We start from the raw sequence: 22,774 nt of genomic DNA, 5'->3' as shown, positions 1-22,774 counted from the left end.
TTAAAACTGATTAAAAAGAAAAACTGTCTTGCTCTACCTTCTTCCTTAAAACAAATTTCTATGTTATACATTTATATTTAAAAGATAAAAGTAATAATATAGCCAAAATATTACCATGTGGGGAATAAGAGGAGCAGAAATAGAATTCCAGATGGTTGATGTACAAGAGGAGGTATTCAACTGCCAGTTCATTCCACCATTAACTTCCATTTCTGAAGGTTGACAGCACTTCACTTCAGTTCTAATAGAAAAATGATAATATCTTCAATAAATTGTGTTGGGAAAACTAGATATCAACATGGAAAATAATGAAATTAGACCCTACTTCACACCATATACAAAAATCAACTCAAAATGGATTGAACACTTAAAACTAAGACCTGATACTTTAAAATCGCTTGCTATAGTTTGGATTTTAAATGCCCCCAAATGCCTGTGTGTTGAAGGTTGCCAGCCTGAGCTGTAGAACCATTAGGAGATGAAGCTTAGTGAAAGAAAGCTAGGTCATTGGGGACATGCCCTTGAAGGGTGTATTAGGACCCCAACCTCTCCTCTCTCTCTTTCTAACAAGTAATTACTATATCTAATTTTAAAATGATTTTAAAGGGCTAGATTGTGGCTTGAGTGCTTCCCTAGCATGTGTCAAGCACTGGGTTTGATTCTCAGCACCTAATATAACTAAATGAATAAAACAATGGTCCATCAACATCTAAAAAAATAAAAATAAAATAAAAATGATTTTTGAGTTTTCACTTTTATGAGTCACTTATGTATTTGCTGTAATTTTTAAAAATAAAAACTTACTTGTCAATGGGGCTTTCTCCAAAGTTAAGATCTATTTCATAAAACAAATACAAATTTTACGTTATTTTTGTGCAAATATTGTTTTCTTAAAATGTGTAAAAATATATTAAAATATTAATTGCAAAAATAGTTGTTTACTTCCTATGAGGCTAACAAGTGAGCCGTCCAAGTTGTTTGCTATTATCGTTGCACCTTGCTGTTTGTCTCCAACAGATTTGTTGGCTGCTGAAGGTAATGTAAATTGTAACACATCATGTAGGGGAAACAATCTGAAAATAAGAGACAGAATAAGATAAAAACATAAACCAAATTTACATCAGAACAGTAATGACATATATGTACCCACCTGGTACAAACTAACAGGATTTCAAATATTTAGGTAAATGAGTATAAATAAAGTGATGTTAAGTTATTAATACAGTAATCTTAATTGAGTAGTTGTTATGTGCCACACTGTACTGTGCTAAAGATAGAGAGCAGTGAGGCACATCACACCCACCTATAATCCCAGCAGCCTGGCAGCCTGAGGCAGGAAGATCACGAGTTCAAAGCCAGCCTCAGCAATGGTGAGGCTCTAGGCAACTCAGTGAGACCCTTCTCTGAATAAAATACAAAACAAGACTGGGGATGTGGCTTAGTGGTCAAGTACCCCGGAATTCAATCCCTGGCACCAAAAAAAAAAAAAAAAAATGCACGCCTTCATATAGTTTACGTTGTATTGGAGACAGAATATTACCAAGAAAAATCAATTTTATGTTAGATAGTGATAAGTCCTAAGAAAAAGAACATCATGGAAAGGGATATGATCTGTTCAAGGAGATCTGTCCAATAATGAGTGGTGGTTTGAAAGCGCCGACTGTGTGATATATTTTCTCAAGTTCTCCATATATATCTAATAATTTTTGCTTTGTGTATTTAACTTAGTGCATGCAGTAGTTTAGATTTTAAATAGGATAGGCTCACTGAGAACTGAACTTTTAAGTAAAGACTTGAAGGATATGAGAGTAAACCACTGTGATCTAACAGAAGAGGAAAGACCTTGAAGAAAGAATGTGTTTGGTTTGTTTGAAAAACAATGAGAAGACCAACATTTTTGTAGCTGAAGTGATCAAAGGGATCAAAAAAGCAATTGTGGCAAGGGAGGGTTCAGATCATAAAGGTCCTTTTAAGAAATTGTAAGGATTTTGACTTTTATTTGGAAGCTACCACCCCAGGCCAACTTCCTTGAGGTGGGTAAGCCATTAAAGGGACTTGAACAGAGGCATGCTCATGCTCTAACTTGTATTTTAATGAGATCATTCTGTTGTGGGAAGCATGGAGTACAGGGGTTATAGGAGAAGCAGAGAGGTGGTAAGGAGGCTCTTGCAGCAGTCTCTGATGAGTTTCTGCCTTATTATTGTTTTCCCAGTACCCAGGCAGTGCCAGGGTCATAACTGACAATCACAAAGTCAGCAAGTCCATAAATAATTGCTGAATGAGGAAATTAAATGCAGTATTACATTCAAGTATATGGAATATATTTTCAAAAACTATAGCTGCACATAATGACCTAAATGCAACTGTTAATAATGACCTAAATGCAACTGTTAATAGTTTGCATTTATAATATATCTATTCAATTACAATAAATTTTTTATTATTGTTAAATAAACTAATTTTTTGTATTTGGGATTGAACCTAGGGCACTTAACCACTGAATCACATCCACAACCCCTTTTTTTAATATTTATTTTTCAGTTTTTGGTGGACACAACATTTTTATTTTATTTTATGTGGTGCTGAGGATCGAAACCAGCTACCCACGCATGCCAGGCGAGTGCGTTATCGCTTGTGCCACATCCCCAGCCCTCCACAGCCCTTTTTGTTTGTTTTGATACAGGGTCTCACTAAGTCACTTAGTGCCTCGCTACACTGCTAAAGCTGATCTTGTATTTGCAATCCTTCTGTCTCAGTAAATAAAATAATTTCCACTACCAATTTTAAACAGATATCAGAATATATATATGCAATAAATCTTATTTTTCAATGATTATTAGAATGAAATATTTCCAAAAAGTCATTGTCACTAATTGCTAATACAGAAATTATTATATAATGTATTAATCATGTTTCAAAATATCTTAGACTACTGTAAAACATTGTTAATTCAATGAGTCTCTAAGTAAATATTTTACATACAGAGCGGAAAATATGGTCAACAACACAACTCATGTCTGTCTCATAGTTTGTATTGTTTAGCTGGAAAATTATAATTTTTGAATACTTTGAAAGGAGTACAGGATGCTATATGAATGTATGAAGGACATTTGACTTCATTTATGGAGTCAAGTATAACTCCTCTGTGTTAGTTAATCTGAAACTTAAAGGATAAAATATAGGTTAAACAAACCATGGGGGTTGGGGCCTAGGGAAGGAGGACAAAGAATTCCAAATGGAATAGAAAGACCCTGGGGATGTTTAAGTAAGTGAAAGAACTCTAGTATTCCAGAAAGTTGGGCAAGAATGACAAAAAATAAATGAAGATTTGGGGCTTTATCCTTGGATAATGGAAAGTCTCTGAAAGATTTTAAACAATGGAATGTCATGATTATATTCCAGTCTCTAAAATATCACTGTGGTTTTAATAAGGAGAAGGAATCAGAGAAGGGCAAGAATAGATGTAGAGAATCCAGTTAGGTGGCTATTATGTATTCCAGGAGAGAAATAATGGTGGTTTTAATTAAGTCTATAGCATTTTAGTTTCAGAGGAGTGGAGAGAATTCAGAGAAGTATAATGAATAGAATTTCATAGTGGATTGGAGTAAAAGGAGAGAAAATTATTTTTTAAAAAAATAACTCACAGGTAGCAACTGAGGCCCTAGGTGGATGGTGGGGCCACTTACTGAGCCCAAGGCAAAAGCAAAGGAGTAAGGTTTAGGAGATGGTAACTAAACAATTTTTCCGCCTTTTTTTTGGAGGGGGTACTGGGGATTGAACTCAAAAGAGCACTCGACCACTGAGCTCCATCCTGAGCCTTCTTTTGTATTTTATTTAGAGACAGGATCTCACTGAGTTAATTAGTGCCTCACTTTTGCTGAGGCTGGCTTTGAGCTCTCAATCCTCCTGCCTCAGCTTCCCAAGCCACTGGGATTACAGATGTGTGCCACCATGCCTGGCATCAGGTTCATTTTTAATAAATCGAGTTTGAGATAACTGCAGAACATGCAAGTGGGGAAGTCAAGTAGACAGTAGGATATATTAGTTTTGAGCTCCAGATATGAATATAAGCAGGGATATAAATTATTTCTATCTATATATTCAGAATATGGATAGTAATTTAAGCCATGAGGGAAATGTCTTCAACCAAGGCCAGAGAAAACATTGAAAGAAACCACCAAGGATAGTGACCTTTTATTCCACCATGAAAGAAAGTGGGTAGGACAGTTGGAAGGTTTGAGAAAAATGAGAAAAGCAGAAAGTAGAGCCAGAGAAAAGAAGCCACAGAGAAGTGTAGGGTGAGCAAAATGTAAAGGAGAGATTATTATACAGGTTTTAATCTTTGGTGAGACTAAGAAAAGACAGAAGCGGAAAAAAAAAAAAAAAAAAAGATCAGCGCTTACTATGGGCCACACTCTGTTCTAAGCACTCTACCTGTATCAACTTACTTAATCCTGACAGCAACCTTATGAAGATAAGGAAGTTGAAACACAGAGAGGTTAAGTTAACCTCCCTAAAACACACAGTCTATGAGTGGTATAGTGAAATTTGAGCCCAAACACTCTGACCCCATGACCAACATTTTAAAATCACAGTATCACAGTGACTTAAGAGATGAAGTGTTTTCAGCTGATCCCACAATTGTTCATAGAATTGGCTTAAGTAATGAAGGTGGCATGTATGAAGTTCACCAGTGACCAGTCTTGGTCTGGCAGGAATCATGTCCATATGTTTTCATTATACTGTAGTTCTCCCAATACTCTACTTGGGACTTACATTCACATTGAACTGGATCTAGAGATTGTTCTCTTGACCACTATGATTAACTATATTGTAAAATCTGTTGTAAGAAATAATGATTCCCAAACCATAGGACTCAGAAAAGTGACAGTAGTAAATCTAATTGAAATTAAGCAAGTGTTTAATTTATGCTATATATATGGTTTTATTCAAAGGATTAAGGTTCATCATAGTTTTGGTCAAACTCCCTCATTAAACTCACCCATTAAAATGCAGAATTCCATTGGAAGTATATGCATAAAAGGAAAAAAAAGAATTTAAGTCTTTAAGTTAAATTAAGAAAAATTAATTCAAAACATATAAACCCTATAATAATATAGCTCATTATTACATGGATTTGTGTCTACAGTAAATAATCAAATAACATCACGGAAATAACATAACCTACAATTATCTATTAACAGATAATTGTTTACATGGTACAAAATTCAAAAGTTATAAAGTGGCATATAGTGAAGAATCTCCCACCCATCTCTTTCCATAAACCACCATATTATTCTTGAAGGCAGCCCATTTTAATTCACTTCTTACATATTCTCTTTAGCATACTATGTTTCACACCTTACTCATTTGTTATTAAACATCTTGGAGATGATTCCATTTCAGTACATAAAAATAAGCTTCTTGGGCTGGGGATATACCTCAGTTAGTAAAGTGCTTACCTTGCATGCACAAGGCCCTAGGTTCAATCCCCAGCACCCCCCCCCAAAAAAAAAGATTCTACTCCTGTCTTAATTATTATTGACATAATCATGTAATAATGTCATATTACCTTCAAACAAAGTTGTGCTTCCTGAAGCTTTTGAAACTGGACCAGCTGGGATGGATGGAATAAATACATGTTGGAAACTAAAGAAATCATAAGAAAGATGAGGAACAGTGGAAGATAAATAAAAGCAATTATCCTACCTAGCAGAGCCAACATTTCTTTGATTCATCCATGTATTCTTTCATCTATTTAACTATGTAGTAACTGTATACTGATCTGTGATAAAGAGAGGATAATAATAAAATCAATTACAGTCAACATAATCTACAAAAGTAGAATGAGGGACTGGGTAGCTCAATGAAAGAACACATGCCTAGCATTTACAAGGTCCTGGGTTCAGTCCCCAATACTGAAAAAATAAGCAAACAAAAACCCAAACAATGAAAAGGGGAATGAATACTACATGACCCATGTAGAATGTTGAACAATACAGAAAGTATAAAAAGAAAAATGAAATCAACCATAATTGTTCCACTCAGAAATAGTGGAAGTTTTCAGAAGATAGACTTCAAACTTTTTATTATTCAATTTGTATGTAATGTGTGTGTCTATGCACCAGACATGTTTTGAATGTTATTCTGTTTTGTAAATGAACAGTTTACTGTGCCATTAAATAATCTTCCACAAGGCTGGGGTTGTGGCTCAGTGGTAGAGCGCTTGCCTAGCATGTGTGAGGTACTGGGTTCAATCCTCAGCACCACATAAAAATAAATAAATTAATTAAATAAATAAATAATGGTATTGTGTCCATCTACACCTAAATTTTTTTAAGAGAGAGAGAATTTTTTAATATTTATTTTTTTTTTAGTTTTTGGCGGACACAACTTCTTTGTATGTGGTGCTGAGGATCGAACCCGGGCCGCACGCATGTCAGGCGAGCGTACTACTGCTTGAGCCACATCCCCAGCCCACTAAATTTTTTTTAAAAGATTTATTTTTTAGTTGTAGTTAGCACAACACCTTTATTTATTTATTTATTTTTATGTGGTACTGAGAATCGAACCCAGGGCCTCACAAGTGCTAGGTGAGTCTTCTACCACTGAGCCACAACCCCAGGCCCCTACAACTAAAAATTTTTTAAAAGACAAAAATAATCTTCTATGGGCTGGGGTTGTGGCTCAGTGGTACATCGCTTGCCTAGCACATGCACAGTCCTGGGTTAAATCCTAAGCACCACATAAAAACAAAAATATAAATAAAGGTATTGTGTCCAACGATAATTTAAAAAAAATAATAATAATCTTCTACGACAACAGAAATTTTCACTAGGGGAGGAATCAAATTGTTTTGGTTTTTTTTAGTTGTTGATGGACCTTTATTTTATTCATTTATTTATATGTGGTGCTGAGAATTGAACCCAGTGTCTCACACATGCTAGGCAAGTGTGCTACCACTGAGCCCCAGCCCCAGCCCCAGGAAGCTAATTCTTTTTTTTTTTTTTTTTTTTTTTAAAGAGAGAGTGAGAGAGGGGAGAGAGAGAGAGAGAGAGAGAGAGAGAGAGAGAATTTTTAATATTTATTTTTTAGTTTTTGGCGGACACAACATCTTTGTTTGTATGTGGTGCTGAGGATCAAACCCGGGCCGCACGCATGCCAGGCGAGCGCGCTACCGCTTGAGCCACATCCCCAGCCCCTCAGGAAGCTAATTCTTGAAAAGTGACATTTCCATCTCAATCTCAGACATTCACTTTAATAAAACACATTCCCTTGTGAAGAGTATAGTATCCCACAAAAGATTTAAAAACACAGTTCCTATCACCATTTAAAATATCTGAATAGTATTCCATCATAGTTATAGCCCTTCCTTTTGTCAATTTCATATTTTTAAATATTTAGGCTGAGGGAAAATACCTAGAGGAAAAAAAAATTAACCTATATTAACATATTCATTAACTTACCTATAAGGAGGTAAAATGTCATTTTTCTCTTCCAAAGAAGCTAAATGTTGTTTTAGTGCTTCAATGAAACTGTAGGGTGCCTAAAAAGTTATAACAAAATATTTACTCTTTGATAGCTTTAGCACACAGTCACCCTACCATCATGCAAACCTGGAGGAGATGCTGTGGTAAGTAGAAAGATGCAGCTATGCACACACCCCAACAGAACCAACCAGAAGGTCCCCAGGATTGCAGCCCTTGACATACTCTGATGAGGGGACATTATTTTTGCACTAGTTTGGAGAAAAATTGCATCACACTGCAGACAGCAGATCTTGCTACATGTATCTGCAAGAGTCATGCCCAATGGGAACTGTGGGGAATCCCTGAAAACACAGGGACAGACACAGACAGCACCTTGCAGAGGGAGGCTCTCTGACTCCCAGATGATGTCAAAGTTGAAGCAGAAAGGACTAACCCAACAAATGAAGCAGATTTCCTTCTAAGAAAGGTAACATCCAGAAGAGATCTCTCCAAAGGTGAGCAGGACAGCCTCCACACACATAAAGCAAAAACTGCTGCAAGCACAATCCATAGTCAGGCAAGAAGCCCTTCACACCCCTTCCTGGGATCTAGCAGCAAACTGGCTGGAAAAGCTCCTTGGGGATGCTCGGTTTTCACAGACCTCTCTCAAGGGGACCAGCTAACAGGAATGGGGCAAAGGTGGTGCAGATTTCATGCTTACTTCTCTGCTCTCCCACATTTTACTCCACTCTGGAGTTTGCAGGACACCCAAGAAAGCGTGTTGCTTGGGGAGCCCTTCTGCCAACTCAAGGCCATGACAAATGACTTTCTGTACTAGCTAAGGGCTGGGGACAGCCTACTGATAAGCAAGTTCTTGCAGTAAATGGTTTGATTTACAGAGGAAGCATGGGGTCTGCATGAAAGTTTACAAACAAGACCTTCACCTGCCTTTTAAATTCTCTATAGTATCCATCTACTTAATTTCTGATCCAGGGATCCTGGGGACTGCAGCTGAGGTAAGGAGTAGAGAGAGGGTGGCCCAATTGAAAATGTGACCTTGCAGCTGAGTACTCCTCCTGGCAAATGTCTTCTTAGAGCTCAGAACCATAGATACTGGCCAGTTAATACTCATCTGTGCCCCAACAATGGCAAAGGTTGTGGTTATCAGCAAAAGTTCCCTTCCTGCCCCCATCACCTCTTCCAGAAAATTAAGTCAATGTAAAGAAAAATCAGAAGACTGCATTCTGGTAGATATTTACACATTTTCTGTAGCATCTGTTCCATCTTTTGTAAGAACTTGGGGGCAGAGATTGTGTCTTACTCATCTTGTTCCCTTAGTAACCCAAACATTCTTTTTTTCTCTGTCTCCCACCTCTGTGGTCACCTGAGTGGTCATTTAGGAAGCCATGTATTATTTCATTCTATGGTGGTTCCCACCATGAATCATGTGGTGTTTGATGTCTATGTACATGTCCCCTTTGTACTTATATGTACATGATGGAATGTTTGAGATACCATAGTTCTTTCAAAGATTTATGAATCATCAGATAGAAACTCCATCTTTCAAGCCAGGTGTGGTGGTGCACGCCTGTAATCCCAGTGGCTCAGGAAGCTGAGGTGGGCGGATCGAGAGTTCAAAGCAGACTCAATAAAGTGAGGCCCTAAGCAACTCAGTGAGACCCTGTCTCTAAATAAAACACAAAATAGGGTTGGGGATGTGGCTCAGTGGTCGAGAGCCCCAAAGTTCAATCCCTGGTACCCCTCCCCCCAAAAAAGAAACTCCATCTTTCTCTGCCTCCAAACTTAACATTTTATTCACATCTGCAACCATCCTCTTCTCCTTGTTTCCTTTATCCTCTTGAACTCACTGCTTCCACTTCTTTTCTGGATCCAATATCCTTTAATTTCCCAAGGAACCTCACTCAACCTACTAACCCCTCTCTGCTCCTACATCCTCATTCTCTCTCTCTTCACAGTATCCTTCTTATACACATGGCTGCCACATAAATTAGTCACTGGCCTACCAGAACTTGCATCTTGCATTTGTTACCAAAAATGAAAATGTGACACCTAGTGAGACTCTCTGCTGCCCTGGAGATAGCATATTCCCACAGCAGAGAAGATTCTTCTAACCCATATTCCAAGTAACCTAAAAGCTTTGCACCTTAAATGAGGGACCAGAATAGGAAACACTCTGTAATAGGTCCAGTCTGGGGCAGAAACCCTGCAACTTAAGCCCCACAGTACATTTAGCAGGTCCAGATGTGTAAGCAGGCCAGACAAGGAGGTTACCAGAGGCCTATTTTGTCCACACCTGCTGCATTACCACATCTTCTTTAATCACACTCACAGCCATGTGGGAGATCCCTGAAGACCAGTTGATGGAGAAGGAAAAACTGTGAGCTCATTTGATTCTTACAGCAGCATTTTAAGATAGGCAATAACATTATACTCTGTTGCAGTTGCAGAAATAAGAACAGAGATCACCACCTAAAGTGGACAAGGCAACCCTCAAACCTAAGCTCATTGTTCTAAATGCTCTACTATTTCCATTGATAAGCTTTAAAAACATGATCTAGCTATTATACCATTAGACACTGTGTGTGTGTGCATGTATATAAAATGTTACTTGTGGGAAAACAAAAATACACACATGTAAGTATATTGCAAAAGATGATCTCAGATGATCAGTATTTTAAACACACAAATATATAAACAAAAATCACTTAAATATATAGGGCACTAACCTGAGTAAGATATGGAATGTCGCTCTGGTCGATTCCAACTTGCTGAAATCACAAGAAAAGAATAGAGAGTACATATTACAGCAAGAAGTGGCAACAAGAGCATGATGCCTTCCTGGGCTAGATCAATAAAAATATCCTGCACAAAAATACATTTGAAAACAATTTTCTATTTATTCTAAGGATAGACTCAAAAACAAAAAAACTTATCAGGTATTGAGTTTGTACTATTTTGTGAAAATCTAAGCTGTTCTTTAGCTGTCATATAAATGTTCTCTAATTTTTCAAGTAGTCAGAAGTCAGCCATTATTCACATTGTTGTTCTCTTCTCAGTAATATGTGCTTATTCTCTTTGGTTTCCAGAAGTTTTACTACCACTTGTCTAAAGTGGTTTTCTTTATATCTGTCTTGCATGGATTTCTTTTTTTTTAAAAGAATTTTAATATTTATATTTTAGTTTTCAGCAGACACAACATCTTTGTTTGTATGTGGTGCTGAGGATTGAACCCGGGCCGCACGCATGCCAGGCGAGCGCACTACTGCTTGAGCCACATCCCCAGCCCCTTGCATGGATTTCTTTAAGCATCAAGAAAACATGAAACTCCCCTGAGGTATTTCTTTCTCTTACCGCAGACCTGTTCTACCTACTGTCCACTGCCTGAAAAGACTTGTGTCATATACATTTGGGTACAGTTTGGGAGCTCTTTCTGGTGGAAAAGTAAGCTTGTTATTGATTATCTTCATAGTTGCAAATAGTGGTCCTTATAGGATTGCTTTTGAGAATAGATGCATTAAGTACTACATTAGTAGTACTTAATTTTAGTTTTTAATTTTACTGTTAACAAAATAGATAAAAATTACTACCAATTTAGCTCTGTTTCCAGATGCCATTCCCTGAGCTGTTTTCCTTCTCCATGTTCTTTCACAATGATGTTCTGCCTCATGATGTTGGGCCCACAGACATGGAGTCAGGCATCTATGAACTAGCACTTCTGAAACCAAATTTGAAGATGACACCATCTGCTGGCTAAGCAGTGATATAAATGGACTTCATTACTATGGCAATTACTCCCAATATCACTATAAAGAAGCCTCTGCCATTGCTCCTGGATTCTCTCACAGCTTCAGGCATTGCCGCAAACTGCCCGGCCCCGGGCCGGCTGAGTCCCGCTCCTGCTGCCGAGCACTGCCTGCGGCACCCCTGCTGAGCGATCCCCTGCTGAGCTGTCAGTGCACACGGGCTTGCAATCTTGCAACCCGGTTGGGCACAAAAACACAAGCCAGTCAAACTGAGACAAAGTTTTATTTAGAGAGAGGCCGTGTGCGTCCCCTAACAGGTGGGTCCGCCACGTGTGTGTGTTCTACCTGAGCCGGGCGGTTTCCCCTTCCCCCGGAACACCCTCCTACCATCCTTTCCCAACCAATGGGAACTCTCCCATTACAAGAGTGACATGAGTAACCTGAGTCCTGAAAATGGGCCCAGCTGGACAGCATGAGTCCAATTACCATATGAATGTGAATTGCTGGCTGGCAGTCAATAAAATCCAAAGGTGCCTGTATCAATATTTTTGCTGTGGCTCCTAACAAGGCATGAAGCCAGCAACAACTAGGATAATTACTGACCATCACTGCCACATGGTGCACAAGAAACATTTAGTGTTCTTGTTAGGTATCTTGTAGCAGCTTACACTATGTGGCTTCTGTTGTTCTTCATTTTACTGTATCTTTTCAACCCCGTTTTTGTGCCCAAAAGAGTTAAAACAAAGAATGTAAGTACCTAATTTACAATGAAATTTACCTCATTTAAAATGGAAATAAAAACATTTTATTAATAAACTACAACCAACTTCTGTGTTTCTGTACTAATGATGATGATGGAAAGAAGTGTAGTTATAGTTACACCTGATACTAAAGTAATGCAGAAAATTCTTGGATAGAAGTGGATTTCTGTACCTCTGCAACTTTCAGGAACTGTGCAAATTTGGTTGTTCTTCCAAGGAACTTGATGTAAATATCCAAACTTTCCCTGCATTGGTTCTTCCTCATGTCAAAATACTTATCTAAAAATAGAAAAATTATGATGAAGGGCAAGTCAGAACTGTATTATTTGATCTTGGTAGTCATTTGGATTAGTGTGTAATAGATAAATATGGCAATCCAAGCCAGTGATGTGGCACAAACCTGTAATCCCAGCTACTCTGGAGGCTGATGCAGGAGGATGGCAAGTTCAAAGTCAGCCAGGGTAATTTAGTGAGACCCTGCCTCAAAATGAAAAATAAAAAGGGACAGGGATGGAGTTCAGTTATAGAGCCAGGGATGTAGCTCAATGATAGATGTCCCTTGGGTTCAATTCTTATTACTAGAAAAAGGAAAAAAAGGCAACCCATGTTGATTCTCTGATAATTTCCCAGAAATAGAAGTTACCACTTCTATAAAAAAAGGAAAATTTCTGTAGCAAGTTAGCCAAATAAATTTTAACTAAAAAAGAAGATTCTCATATTTTGAATCTATAGAAAATATGAATTTAAGTGTAGAGATAATATATATTTACAAAAATTATTTTTAAATTATTTTATCATTTTAAAAGCAAGGTTTTATCTTACCTAGCAGATTAAGGATCCCTTCATTATAGGCTGCAAAGAGACGAAGAGAATCTTTAAAGAGGAGCATAAAAGCAGCATGTATTATACCATTAGTTAGTTCATCTGGCTTTGCCTGAAAATCAAAAAAGTATCAAATTACCACACAGTTGAAAACAATTCCTTCTCCCACTTAAATGATGCCATTTATTATCATTTTAAAAGAAAGATTTATAAAGCTCTTACATTAAAATTAAGAAGAGCATCCAATTGGGTTTGAATAACTGGAAGTGTGTTTAGCAGATCTTTGGTATTCATAGCTCTCATCACACCATCCGTCCTATAAAAAAATGAAATTCATAAAAATCAATAATTGAGTTTGAGAAACACTGTAATATCAGCATCTTGAAATAAAGCTGTGTTTTTTGATAAACTACATAGCAGACTACATATATATTTTAGTATTTGCTTATAAATTAGTATTTTACTGACCCTCTCTTGACTTTTGTGATGTCAGATGCAATCAGTCTATACGCGAGTGACTTTTCATTCAAGTATCTGCTGTATCGTCTGATGAAGGCTGACATAGTATAGCCTAAAAACAAGATATGTTGATAATTTCCAATTCAACCAATATTAACTAGTTACAAACTTATAAATGCAAAGATGTATCAGTCCACTTTCACCTGTATACCTTAATTTCTTTGAAATACAAAGTCTAGAATTTGTTAATTATCTAGTCTAATATTCCTTACACATTCTGTTTCAGATTACTTTTACTTCTTTAAAGCCTTGAAATCACCCCATGATTTGTTGCTGTTGATGGTGGAAACTCCTAAACAGAGGAAATAATTCTCAATTTTATCAGTTTCTTTCATGTTTACAACAGAAACTATTGTTTCTACTGGCTCTGAGCCAGACCTGTTCTAGATACTGGAAGTTCATCAGTGAATAAAAAAGAAAAAATCCCGCCCTGATAAATAACAATGTGCTGCAATTTTTTGTAGGCTGGACCAGGCTTCACTGAGTAAAGACCTGGAGGTCTCCTTAGTGTCCCTGTCTCTAGCACACAGCATATTCTGTTATTCACAATAACCACTCAAATACGAGTTGTGTCAATGAATTTAGGGATTATTTACCTTTATAAAATATATGGCACACTTTTCATAATATATAATCATTTTCTTAACTAGACATGTTTTCCTTTTTGCTACATAGATATATTTCCATGAAAGAGTCATATTACCTTCTGTGACGCTTTTATCTAGGAAGTTGTGTAAAGTGAACAATGAGTTTCGAGATGCAAGATGTCGGATAAAACGCTGTCAAAAAAAGTGCCAAAATCTAAAATTAGTTTCTGTACACAAAGATAGTTCACTAATTATTTTTGTCATTATTACTGAATTATTTAACATAATTCTATCACATTGTTTTTGTTTATTTCAGACCATTGATTAAGCTGAGTATGATCACATATATCACAAGTCATCTACATAAAGATTTGCAGTGTTGTCAAATCTCTTCTACTTATATAAATAATAATAATGGGATAAACATTAAAGCTCATGTGAATACATACTTCTCTCCTAAGACTTTCTGTCTAATCATTCCTCCTTTGATTTTGAGTCTGATTTTAAATTAGAAAATAATGCAAAGAATTATAAGATCCATCTGGATACCCCACTAACTAGAAATGACTTCTGCTAACTATCTGCTCTATTTTTAAATAACAGTAATAAAGTATTACAGATGATGCTAAAGTACTCATTGAATTTAAAGGTAAATGTGTCATCTTAATGTCATCCTCTCCAGAGTAATAAATTACAGCAGCAAATAATTTACACACAATTCATAGGGTATAAAAGTTCTCATTTCCTTAAGGTATTCTCAATTATCTATGTTGCCAGAAATTTCAAGTTTTGTTAATTTGAGCATGTTCTCAGGTGGTTATCAGATATCATAGTTTTTGCCTCTTAATTGTTTATTTCAATTAGTTCAATGTCTTGCCTTTTTCTTATAATTCTGTATTCTAATGATTAATATTTGGTCTGTAACATACGATGGAAATATATTCTTCCAACTTTATGGTATCCTTCTGGCCCATATGTCATAAAAGTAATTCCCAACATTTTTAATTTTAATCTCAGTTTTTCAAATGTATATGTTTAATCCATGTGAAATTTTTTTAAATATTAAATAAGGATCTCATCCTTTTTTTTTTCTGTTGGGATGCCATTTGTGATAACAGGCTGTATTTTCATCATAGATTTTGTCACATGTTTTTAAAGTCACCAAACTCCAAGAGAAGTGTAGCTCTGATTTTGAGCTCTGTATTATGTTCCTTTGTTTTGAGTCAAGAATTAAACCCAGGGGCACTGGACCACTGAGCCCCACATCCCAAGACCTATTTTGCATTTTATTTAGAGACAGGGCCTCACTGAATTGTTTAGCACCTTGCTTTTGCTGAGGCTGGCTTGAACTCACAATCCTGCTGTTTCATCCTCCAGAGCCACTGGGATTACAAGTGCGTGTGCTACCATGCCTGGCTCTCTATTATGTTGTATTTATATGTGTTCTGTTTTTACCAATACTATACTGTGTAGTTACTGTTGTCTTGTAATAAGTTGAAATGGAGACGATTTATAAACAGTAATTTTGAATGCAAGGGTTACTGAGACAAAATGTAAAATTAAAATACAAAATAAGTCATTTAAAGTCATAGAGCATTTTAGTTTTTTGTGAAATACAAAGAGTGTGTGTATGGGATGAGGTGAACAGTGATTATGTAACATACTTGTATGCAATCTCCCTTAAAGTAGGTATGGAGTAATACATTTGTTGGGGGGGTTTACTATAAAATCTCTAAAGACTTATTTACATATCCATTCTATTGTTTACTTTATTATCCAGATTCTACCAGGATAGTAATTTTAAAAATAGTCATTAATGAAAGCAAAAAAATATAATACCTACTAATATTCATTTATGCTACTAGTCACTTATGAAAGTTAAACTTAGTAAGTCCTTTACAAACTAACAATATTCCACAATTTTTGCTCACAGTCTTTTGTACTAAAGAGAAGGAAACAACTGACATTGTTGGTACATTCACCATGCTCACCTCTTTCCCATATACCATGAGATGATGCACGGTAATCAGGGCTTTGAACACCACCACCCAGCTGTTGCTCCTAGTTTTCTCAGAAAGAATATTAGCCAGATGTACAACACTCATATTTGTTTCATTTATGTACTGTGTTAGATCTAAATTAAGAAAGTGACAAGCATTAAAATACAGATTATGAAATAATTTTAAATTTGCTTCATCATTTCATTTTTATATTCCAGAACATGTAATTATCCCTTATTTTTTTTTTTATCAATTCAATACAGTCACTGTTTTCAAAATTGTCATTATAAAATACCCTCATCTGGGGCTGGGATTGTGGCTCAGAGGAAGAGTGCTTGCCTCGAATGTGTGAGGCACTGGGTTCGATCCTCAGCTCCACATAAAAATAAAATATTGTGTCCGTCTATAACTAAAAAAAATACTTTAAAAAATACATTCATCTGTAGTCCTGATTCATTGATAGCTTTTTTTTTAATATTTATTTTTTTTTTAGTTCTCGGCGGACACAACATCTTTGTTGGTATGTGGTGCTGAGGATCGAACCCGGGCCGCACGCATGCCAGGCGAGCGCGCTACCGCTTGAGCCACATCCCCAGCCCGTGTTGTTGTTTTTATATGCACAATACTGGGATAGATGAAGAGGAGAAGAAAAAAGAAGGAATGAAGGGAAAGAAGGAAGGCAGCGAGGGAGGGAGGGAGGAAGAGAAATAAAGAAAATGAAAGGTAGTACGGATGAGTTCGAACATGAACATTCCCTGTAAAATCGTACAGAAGAGCAGAAATCTGCTACCCGGACAGCTTCAGGCCTATTCTTGACCTTTAGATTACAAATGTTAAGTAGAGTTTTTATAAAGGGGCTGGCGCGAATTCGAGAATTAAGATACTTCTAATAAGTTTGAGTTGGCATTCCACTATCCCCTTGTGTCTAAATCATTCTAAACATTCTACAGTCCGGTGCTAAAAACGCCAGTGGTCCCCGTCTATTCTCAACGGAAGATCACCAGAAGTGTTTGAATTTCCCATCCTGTGGAGGCCTGTGGGGTGTGTTCTAAGAGTCTGCCACCACCCTCCCTACTCACCGGCCAGGTGTTTTGGCTCTGGTTCTGTGGGCTCATCGGTGGTAGCCCCGAGGGCAGCCTTCGACGCAGAAATTCCCATGGACGCGTCGTACTCTGCCGAACACGAGGGTGGTGGTTGAGGTGTCCAGTCCCTGCTCTTCCTGACCGGGCACCTAGACCGAGGGACCAGCTCCCCTCAGTGACGAGGTGACGGAAGAAAGGTAGGTGGCCCTCACCAGGCGACCTCTTCTTCCCGCAGCCTGACGCAGACCTCTAGCATTATGAGGGCAGGATTTGAACTTGCTGGAAAAGATGGCGAGGGACAAGAGTAGGGGCAGCCTTCAGCCCGGGGCGCGGCATCTCCACAGGAGAGGAGAGACCCTTTGTTTTCTTTGTTTTCTTTTTAATTACCGGTAATGGAACTCAGAGGCGCTTTACCTCTAAGCCACATCCCCAGAGCTCCTTACTTTGCATTTGACAGAGGGCCTCATTAAGTTCCTGAAGTTAGTCTCAAATTTACCTTCCTCCTGCCTCACCATCCCGAATTCATAGGGTTTTACATGTGCACCACTGCCCCAAAACAAAATACGTACCCCAAAATAACACCGCCAATGCTATCTCCTCCAGCTACACTCTACCTACCTTCAGTTACAACTCAGTCAAGCCCATCAGGAATTAATACACAGATTAGGCTACACCTTTCATAACCCAATCATTTAACACATAGACCCTCTTGCACTGTTTCACACAGGAACTGACCTTTTCAATACTGAATATTAATGACAATAAAACAACAGCAATTTAATGAATGCTAATATTCTTCCTCACACTGCAAACTGTTCTTAAGCCCATACACAACATGTTGCACTTCCAATATGATAAACATATCTTTCATTACTCTTCATTATACTCACACTTTCCTTTAAATCCTTAAGTGTGTTCCATGATACTTACAATTGTTTTAAAACGCTGCTCTTATAATACTATCACCATTAAAATTTGCAACATGCTTCTCCTCATTTTTATCTTGTATATTAATTCCACTTTTCTACTTTTTCATATATCAACTAATCTCTACTTCAATAACACATATCGTTGACTTTGTTGAGTACTATATTTTCATAACTTCCTTTAAACAATGCTAAACTTTGTTAAGAAATGCACATGCATGGGCTGGGATTGTGGCTCAGCAGTACACTGTTTACCTACCACATGAGAAGCCCTGGGTTTCATCCTCACCACCATATATAAACAAATAAGTACAGATATTCTGTCCAACTACAAAAAAACTAGATATTTTAAAAATTAAAAATTTTTAAAAAAGAAATGCTCATACATGACTTTCAACCAAACATTACTTTCAAATTACCAACCCAGCACTTCACACACTAGGAAAGCACTCTAATAATGAACTACACCCCAAACTACTTTCAAACCATTTTTAAAATGATTCCTTTAATTGTTATTGATATTTAACAACACATATTTTCTTTAACTGGTATTAATACTTAGTTCAGATACTATACCATGTTACAATTTACTACACACTTAAATGCTATACTGACAGAATATTGCGAATATCACCAAGCTTAATTTATGACATTTTCATCACTTTTAAAAGAATCCCTACACCCATTACCAGCAACTCCTCATTGTCCCCAAAAACTCTCAGCCCCCGAAAACCACCAATCCATTTTCCTCTCACTTGCCAATTTTACACATTTCATACAAAAGGAATTATAAACAATATGGATTTGTAACTCCTTTTTTCCTCATTTACCATAATATTCTCAAGGGTCATTCATGTTGAAGCACTATGAGCACTTCATTCCTCATTATACCTAAATAATATCATACCATGTATGTACAACACAGCGTTTATACATTCATCTCTTGATAGCCATTTGGCCTATTTAAACGTTTGGACTATTGTGAATACTTCTACACACACAGTGCAATTATGTGGAAATACACTGATTCTGCACTTAATTCTGTAAGTAATTGCTGAACTATTTTTTATATAAGCAAAAACTGAACAATTTTACATGGTTACCAGCAATATGTGACACTTTAAATTTCCTCACGTTTTTGCCAACACTTGCTTTCTGTTTGATTATACTCATCCTACAATGTAAGAAGTATGTCACTGCAAATTTCATTTACATTTTAGTAAGGACTCATGATTTTTAGCATTTTTTCATGTCCTTATTGAAAATTTGTGTATCTACTTTGGACACTCCAATTTTTAAACTTTCATTCTCTTTATTTAGTTTTTCTACTTCTGGGGATGAAACCCAGGACCTTGCACATAATAGGCTACATTTCCAGTCCCCAAAATTTGAAAATTACATTGTCTTTTGATTCATGAATTATGAAACTTCCAAATATTCTACATTCATGTCCCTTATGACAAACATGATTTACAAATATTTTCTTCCATTCCTTGGTTATTGGTTTCACTTTCTTTCTTTCTTTCTTTTTTTTTGGTCACCACTGGGAAATGAATCTAGGGCACTCTACTAAGCTACATTCCCCAGCTCTTTTTTTTTTAAATATTTATTTTTCAGTTCTCGGCGGACACAACATCTTTGTATGTGGTGCTGAGGATCAAACCCGGGCTGCACACATGCCAGGCAAGCACGCTACCACTTGAGCCACATCCCCAGCCCTCCCCAGCTCTTTTCATTGTTTTTTTTAATTATTTTACAGCATTATAATTATGCATAGTATTTACATACATTTTGATGAAATAATATATGCAAGGAATTTCATTTCAATCCCCATTCCGACTTTTCATTTTGAGACAGTATCTCACTAAGTACCTGAGGGAGACTCAACCACTGAGCCCCAGATCCCCAGCCCTTTTTTATTTTGCTTGGGACTTCCATAAGACTGGCTTTGAACTCATGATCCCCCTGTCTCAGTCTCCCAAGTAGGTGGGATTGTAGGCATGTGCCATTGTGCCCAGCTTCTTCCGTCCACCCTTCATCCCTTCCTCCCTTCCTTTTCCCCAGTACTGGTAAATGAACCCAGAAAACCTTTACCACAGAACCACATTCCCAGCCCTTTTTACTTTTTATTTTGAAACAGGGTCTCACTAAATTGCTGAGGCTAGTCTCAAACTTGATCCTCCTGCCTCAGCCTCCCTTGTCATTGGGATTACAGGCATGCATCACTGCTCATATTTAGTCAGCTTTTTCACTGCTTGATTAAAAGGCCTGAAAAGAACAATTTTACAGGAGGAAAAGTTTATTTGGGCCTCATGGTTTCAGACATCTCAGTCCATCAACAGCCAACTCCATTCCTCAGGGTTCAAGATGATGCAGAGTATCATAGTACAAGAGTGTGGCAGAGGGAAGGGGCTCACATAATGATCAGAAAGGAGAGAGACTCCACTGGCCAGATACAAATATGTACTCCGAGGCCACGCCCCCAATACCCATTTCCTCCTGTCGCCTACAATTACCACTCAATTAATCCCCACCAGAGTATTAATTCAATGATTGGGTGAAGGCTCTTATAAATCAATCATTTTACCTCTGAATGTTCTTACATTTCCTTACACATAAGCTTTTGGGGGACACCTAAAAAACAGAGTTTTGAGATGAGACTAGATTTTTTACCAATTTCCTTCTAGGTTTTGGTATCACAAATCTGAACAACAAAATTCATGCACAAGGGCTGGGGCTATACCTCAGTGGCAGAGTGCTTGCCTCACACATGTGAGGCACTGGGTTCAATCCTTTGCACCACATAAAAATAAACAAATAAAATAAAGTCATTCTATCCATCTACAACTACAAAAAAATTTTTAATCTATGCATAATAATGGAAGGCAAAAGTAAATGGAGGGGCTGGGGTTGTAGCTCAGTGGTAGAGCAGTTGCTTAGCATGCATGAGGCACTGTGTTCGATCCTCAGCACCACATAAAAACAAATAAATAAAATAAAGGTATTGTGTACATCCACAACTAAAAATATTTTTAAAACAGAGTAAATGGAGCAGGATTTATTTAAAGGAAAAGAAATAGAAATCCTGCCATGTGGGAAGGGACCAAAGACCAAAAACAACAACAACAACAACAAAAGTTTAGGTGCATTGATTTAGGAAATTATATGGTTCTGGTTAGACATGAAACAAACTTTATGTAAAACAAGCATTGAAAACAGCATTAAAACTCTGGCCTTTGAGTTTTAATGTAAAACAGGCATTGAAAACAGCACCAAAACTCTGGTCTTTGAGTTTTAATCCTTTTCACCTCCTGGGACAGAGGAGTTGTTCTCAGAGGTGAGCCTTATAGCCTTTTGCATTTGAAATAGGGCTTCAGGGTGCTAATTAATATTTCTGTGTTAGCTTCCAGGTGTGGCATTTGCATTTTAGCAAGACCTCAATTGGGGCACATCATTTCTGATTGCTGACCATTGACTATTTTTATTCAGCATCACATCCATACCCTAATATTATGTCCCTGGCCCACAGAAGCTTATGCCTATATCACAATGCAAAGTACAGTTAGGTCATTTTCAAGAGTCTCCATATTTTCAACAGTTCCAAGATTGCCCAAAAGTTCAGGGCCAAAGTTGTTAGACAGATGAGGACGTGGGAACACTAGGTTAAGGGAATAATTCTATATGAGCTAACTGTGCTGATCCTCTACATGGTTTCTTTGCCAAAAAGCAATTTACCTGCAACTCTGACTGGCCTAAGTGAAAAAGCTATGTCACATTCCTCAGCAAACTACCTATTATCTGCAAGGAAATTCAGGCAGAAATAAGAGGAACCCAAGTTACTTTGAAGAGAGAGATTTTTATGACCCTTTTCATGCACTGGATCTTAGAATATAAGGATAATTCCTCCTAACTATAAAACCTGTGAAAATTAGTAAGAATCCAATTGGAACTGCTCAGCATGAGCCAAGGTGACATAGAATTGTCATAGCAGTGTGGACTTGAAAGCCTGATGTCATGTTACTGTCAGTCAAAAGTCAAGAGGTAGACCTGGGTGGGACTCTCTGGAAACTTCCCTGGGATCCCCCACCCCCAAAAAATCTTAAGTGTGGGAAAAGCATATTGTCTCTCTCCTCTCTGAAAGTGAAGTGGCACCCCCTTTCTCCACAGAAAAGCCCTCTTCACCATGGCTGATTTTAGGACTGTCAGCAAGAGTCCATTGTAGATAAACTTGCTATTTTCATGTCGCCCTGTTTACTTGGCCACTGGCTGGGAAGATACCAGCACTCCAGGTGCTGGACACCCCCTTACTAGTTTTTCACAAACATATCCAGAATAGTACTTTGAAGAAATGCGTAATCAAAGCCTCTGGCCTTGAGCTGGGCTTCACAGAGATGTCTACATTTTTAAGATAAGTTTCAATTGGGCTCCATGGTAACAGCTGGCAGGGGGAGGAAAGAAAGGGGAGAAGAGGCTCTCCCCTTCTCAGGTGTTGTCCTTGAAGAGTTAACTTGCCCAGAACAGTGAAAGAAAAATCTGCTTTTACGTGAACTTCTGCAGACTGGGAACTTCTGAGCTCCTCCCTTACATGCTGGTATAAATCTCTGAACCTCCCTGAACTCGGGGTTCAGGGGATTGATTGATTACAGCAAAGGCTGTACCCTCTGAACCCGACTGAAGCCAAATAAAACTGTTTCCTGCTGTCTTTGGTGCCTTGCCTCATTTGTCCCTACAACAAAAGTGCCTACTCTATCCCTTGAGAGTGTCCCCTTTTCCCTTTTCCTGCAATAATTCATTCTTGTTACTTTGAGTGACAGGTCTGAAATCTTTCTGACTTGACTGTAATA

At 37.6% G+C, this 22,774-nt stretch overlaps 1 protein-coding gene across 1 annotated transcript; it reads right to left on the bottom strand.

Annotated features, from left to right (window-relative positions):
• Positions 1–800: 800 nt before the first annotated feature.
• Positions 801–17,080, bottom strand: LOC144250825 (phosphatidylinositol-binding clathrin assembly protein-like). The gene is made up of 11 exons (XM_077793999.1): positions 17,002–17,080; positions 15,914–16,056; positions 14,039–14,114; positions 13,285–13,387; positions 13,039–13,132; positions 12,817–12,928; positions 12,167–12,273; positions 10,217–10,258; positions 7,467–7,546; positions 943–1,073; positions 801–835 (listed from the first exon to the last, which is right to left on the bottom strand). Exons 1-11 carry the CDS (start codon positions 17,078–17,080, stop codon positions 801–803), a joined length of 1,002 nt encoding a protein of 333 aa, XP_077650125.1.
• Positions 17,081–22,774: the final 5,694 nt, after the last annotated feature.

The sequence above is a fragment of the Urocitellus parryii genome, chromosome X (assembly GCF_045843805.1).
Source record: "Urocitellus parryii isolate mUroPar1 chromosome X, mUroPar1.hap1, whole genome shotgun sequence".
NCBI classification, from domain to species: domain Eukaryota; kingdom Metazoa; phylum Chordata; class Mammalia; order Rodentia; family Sciuridae; genus Urocitellus; species Urocitellus parryii.
This window is presented reverse-complemented; position numbering and strand designations above follow the sequence as displayed.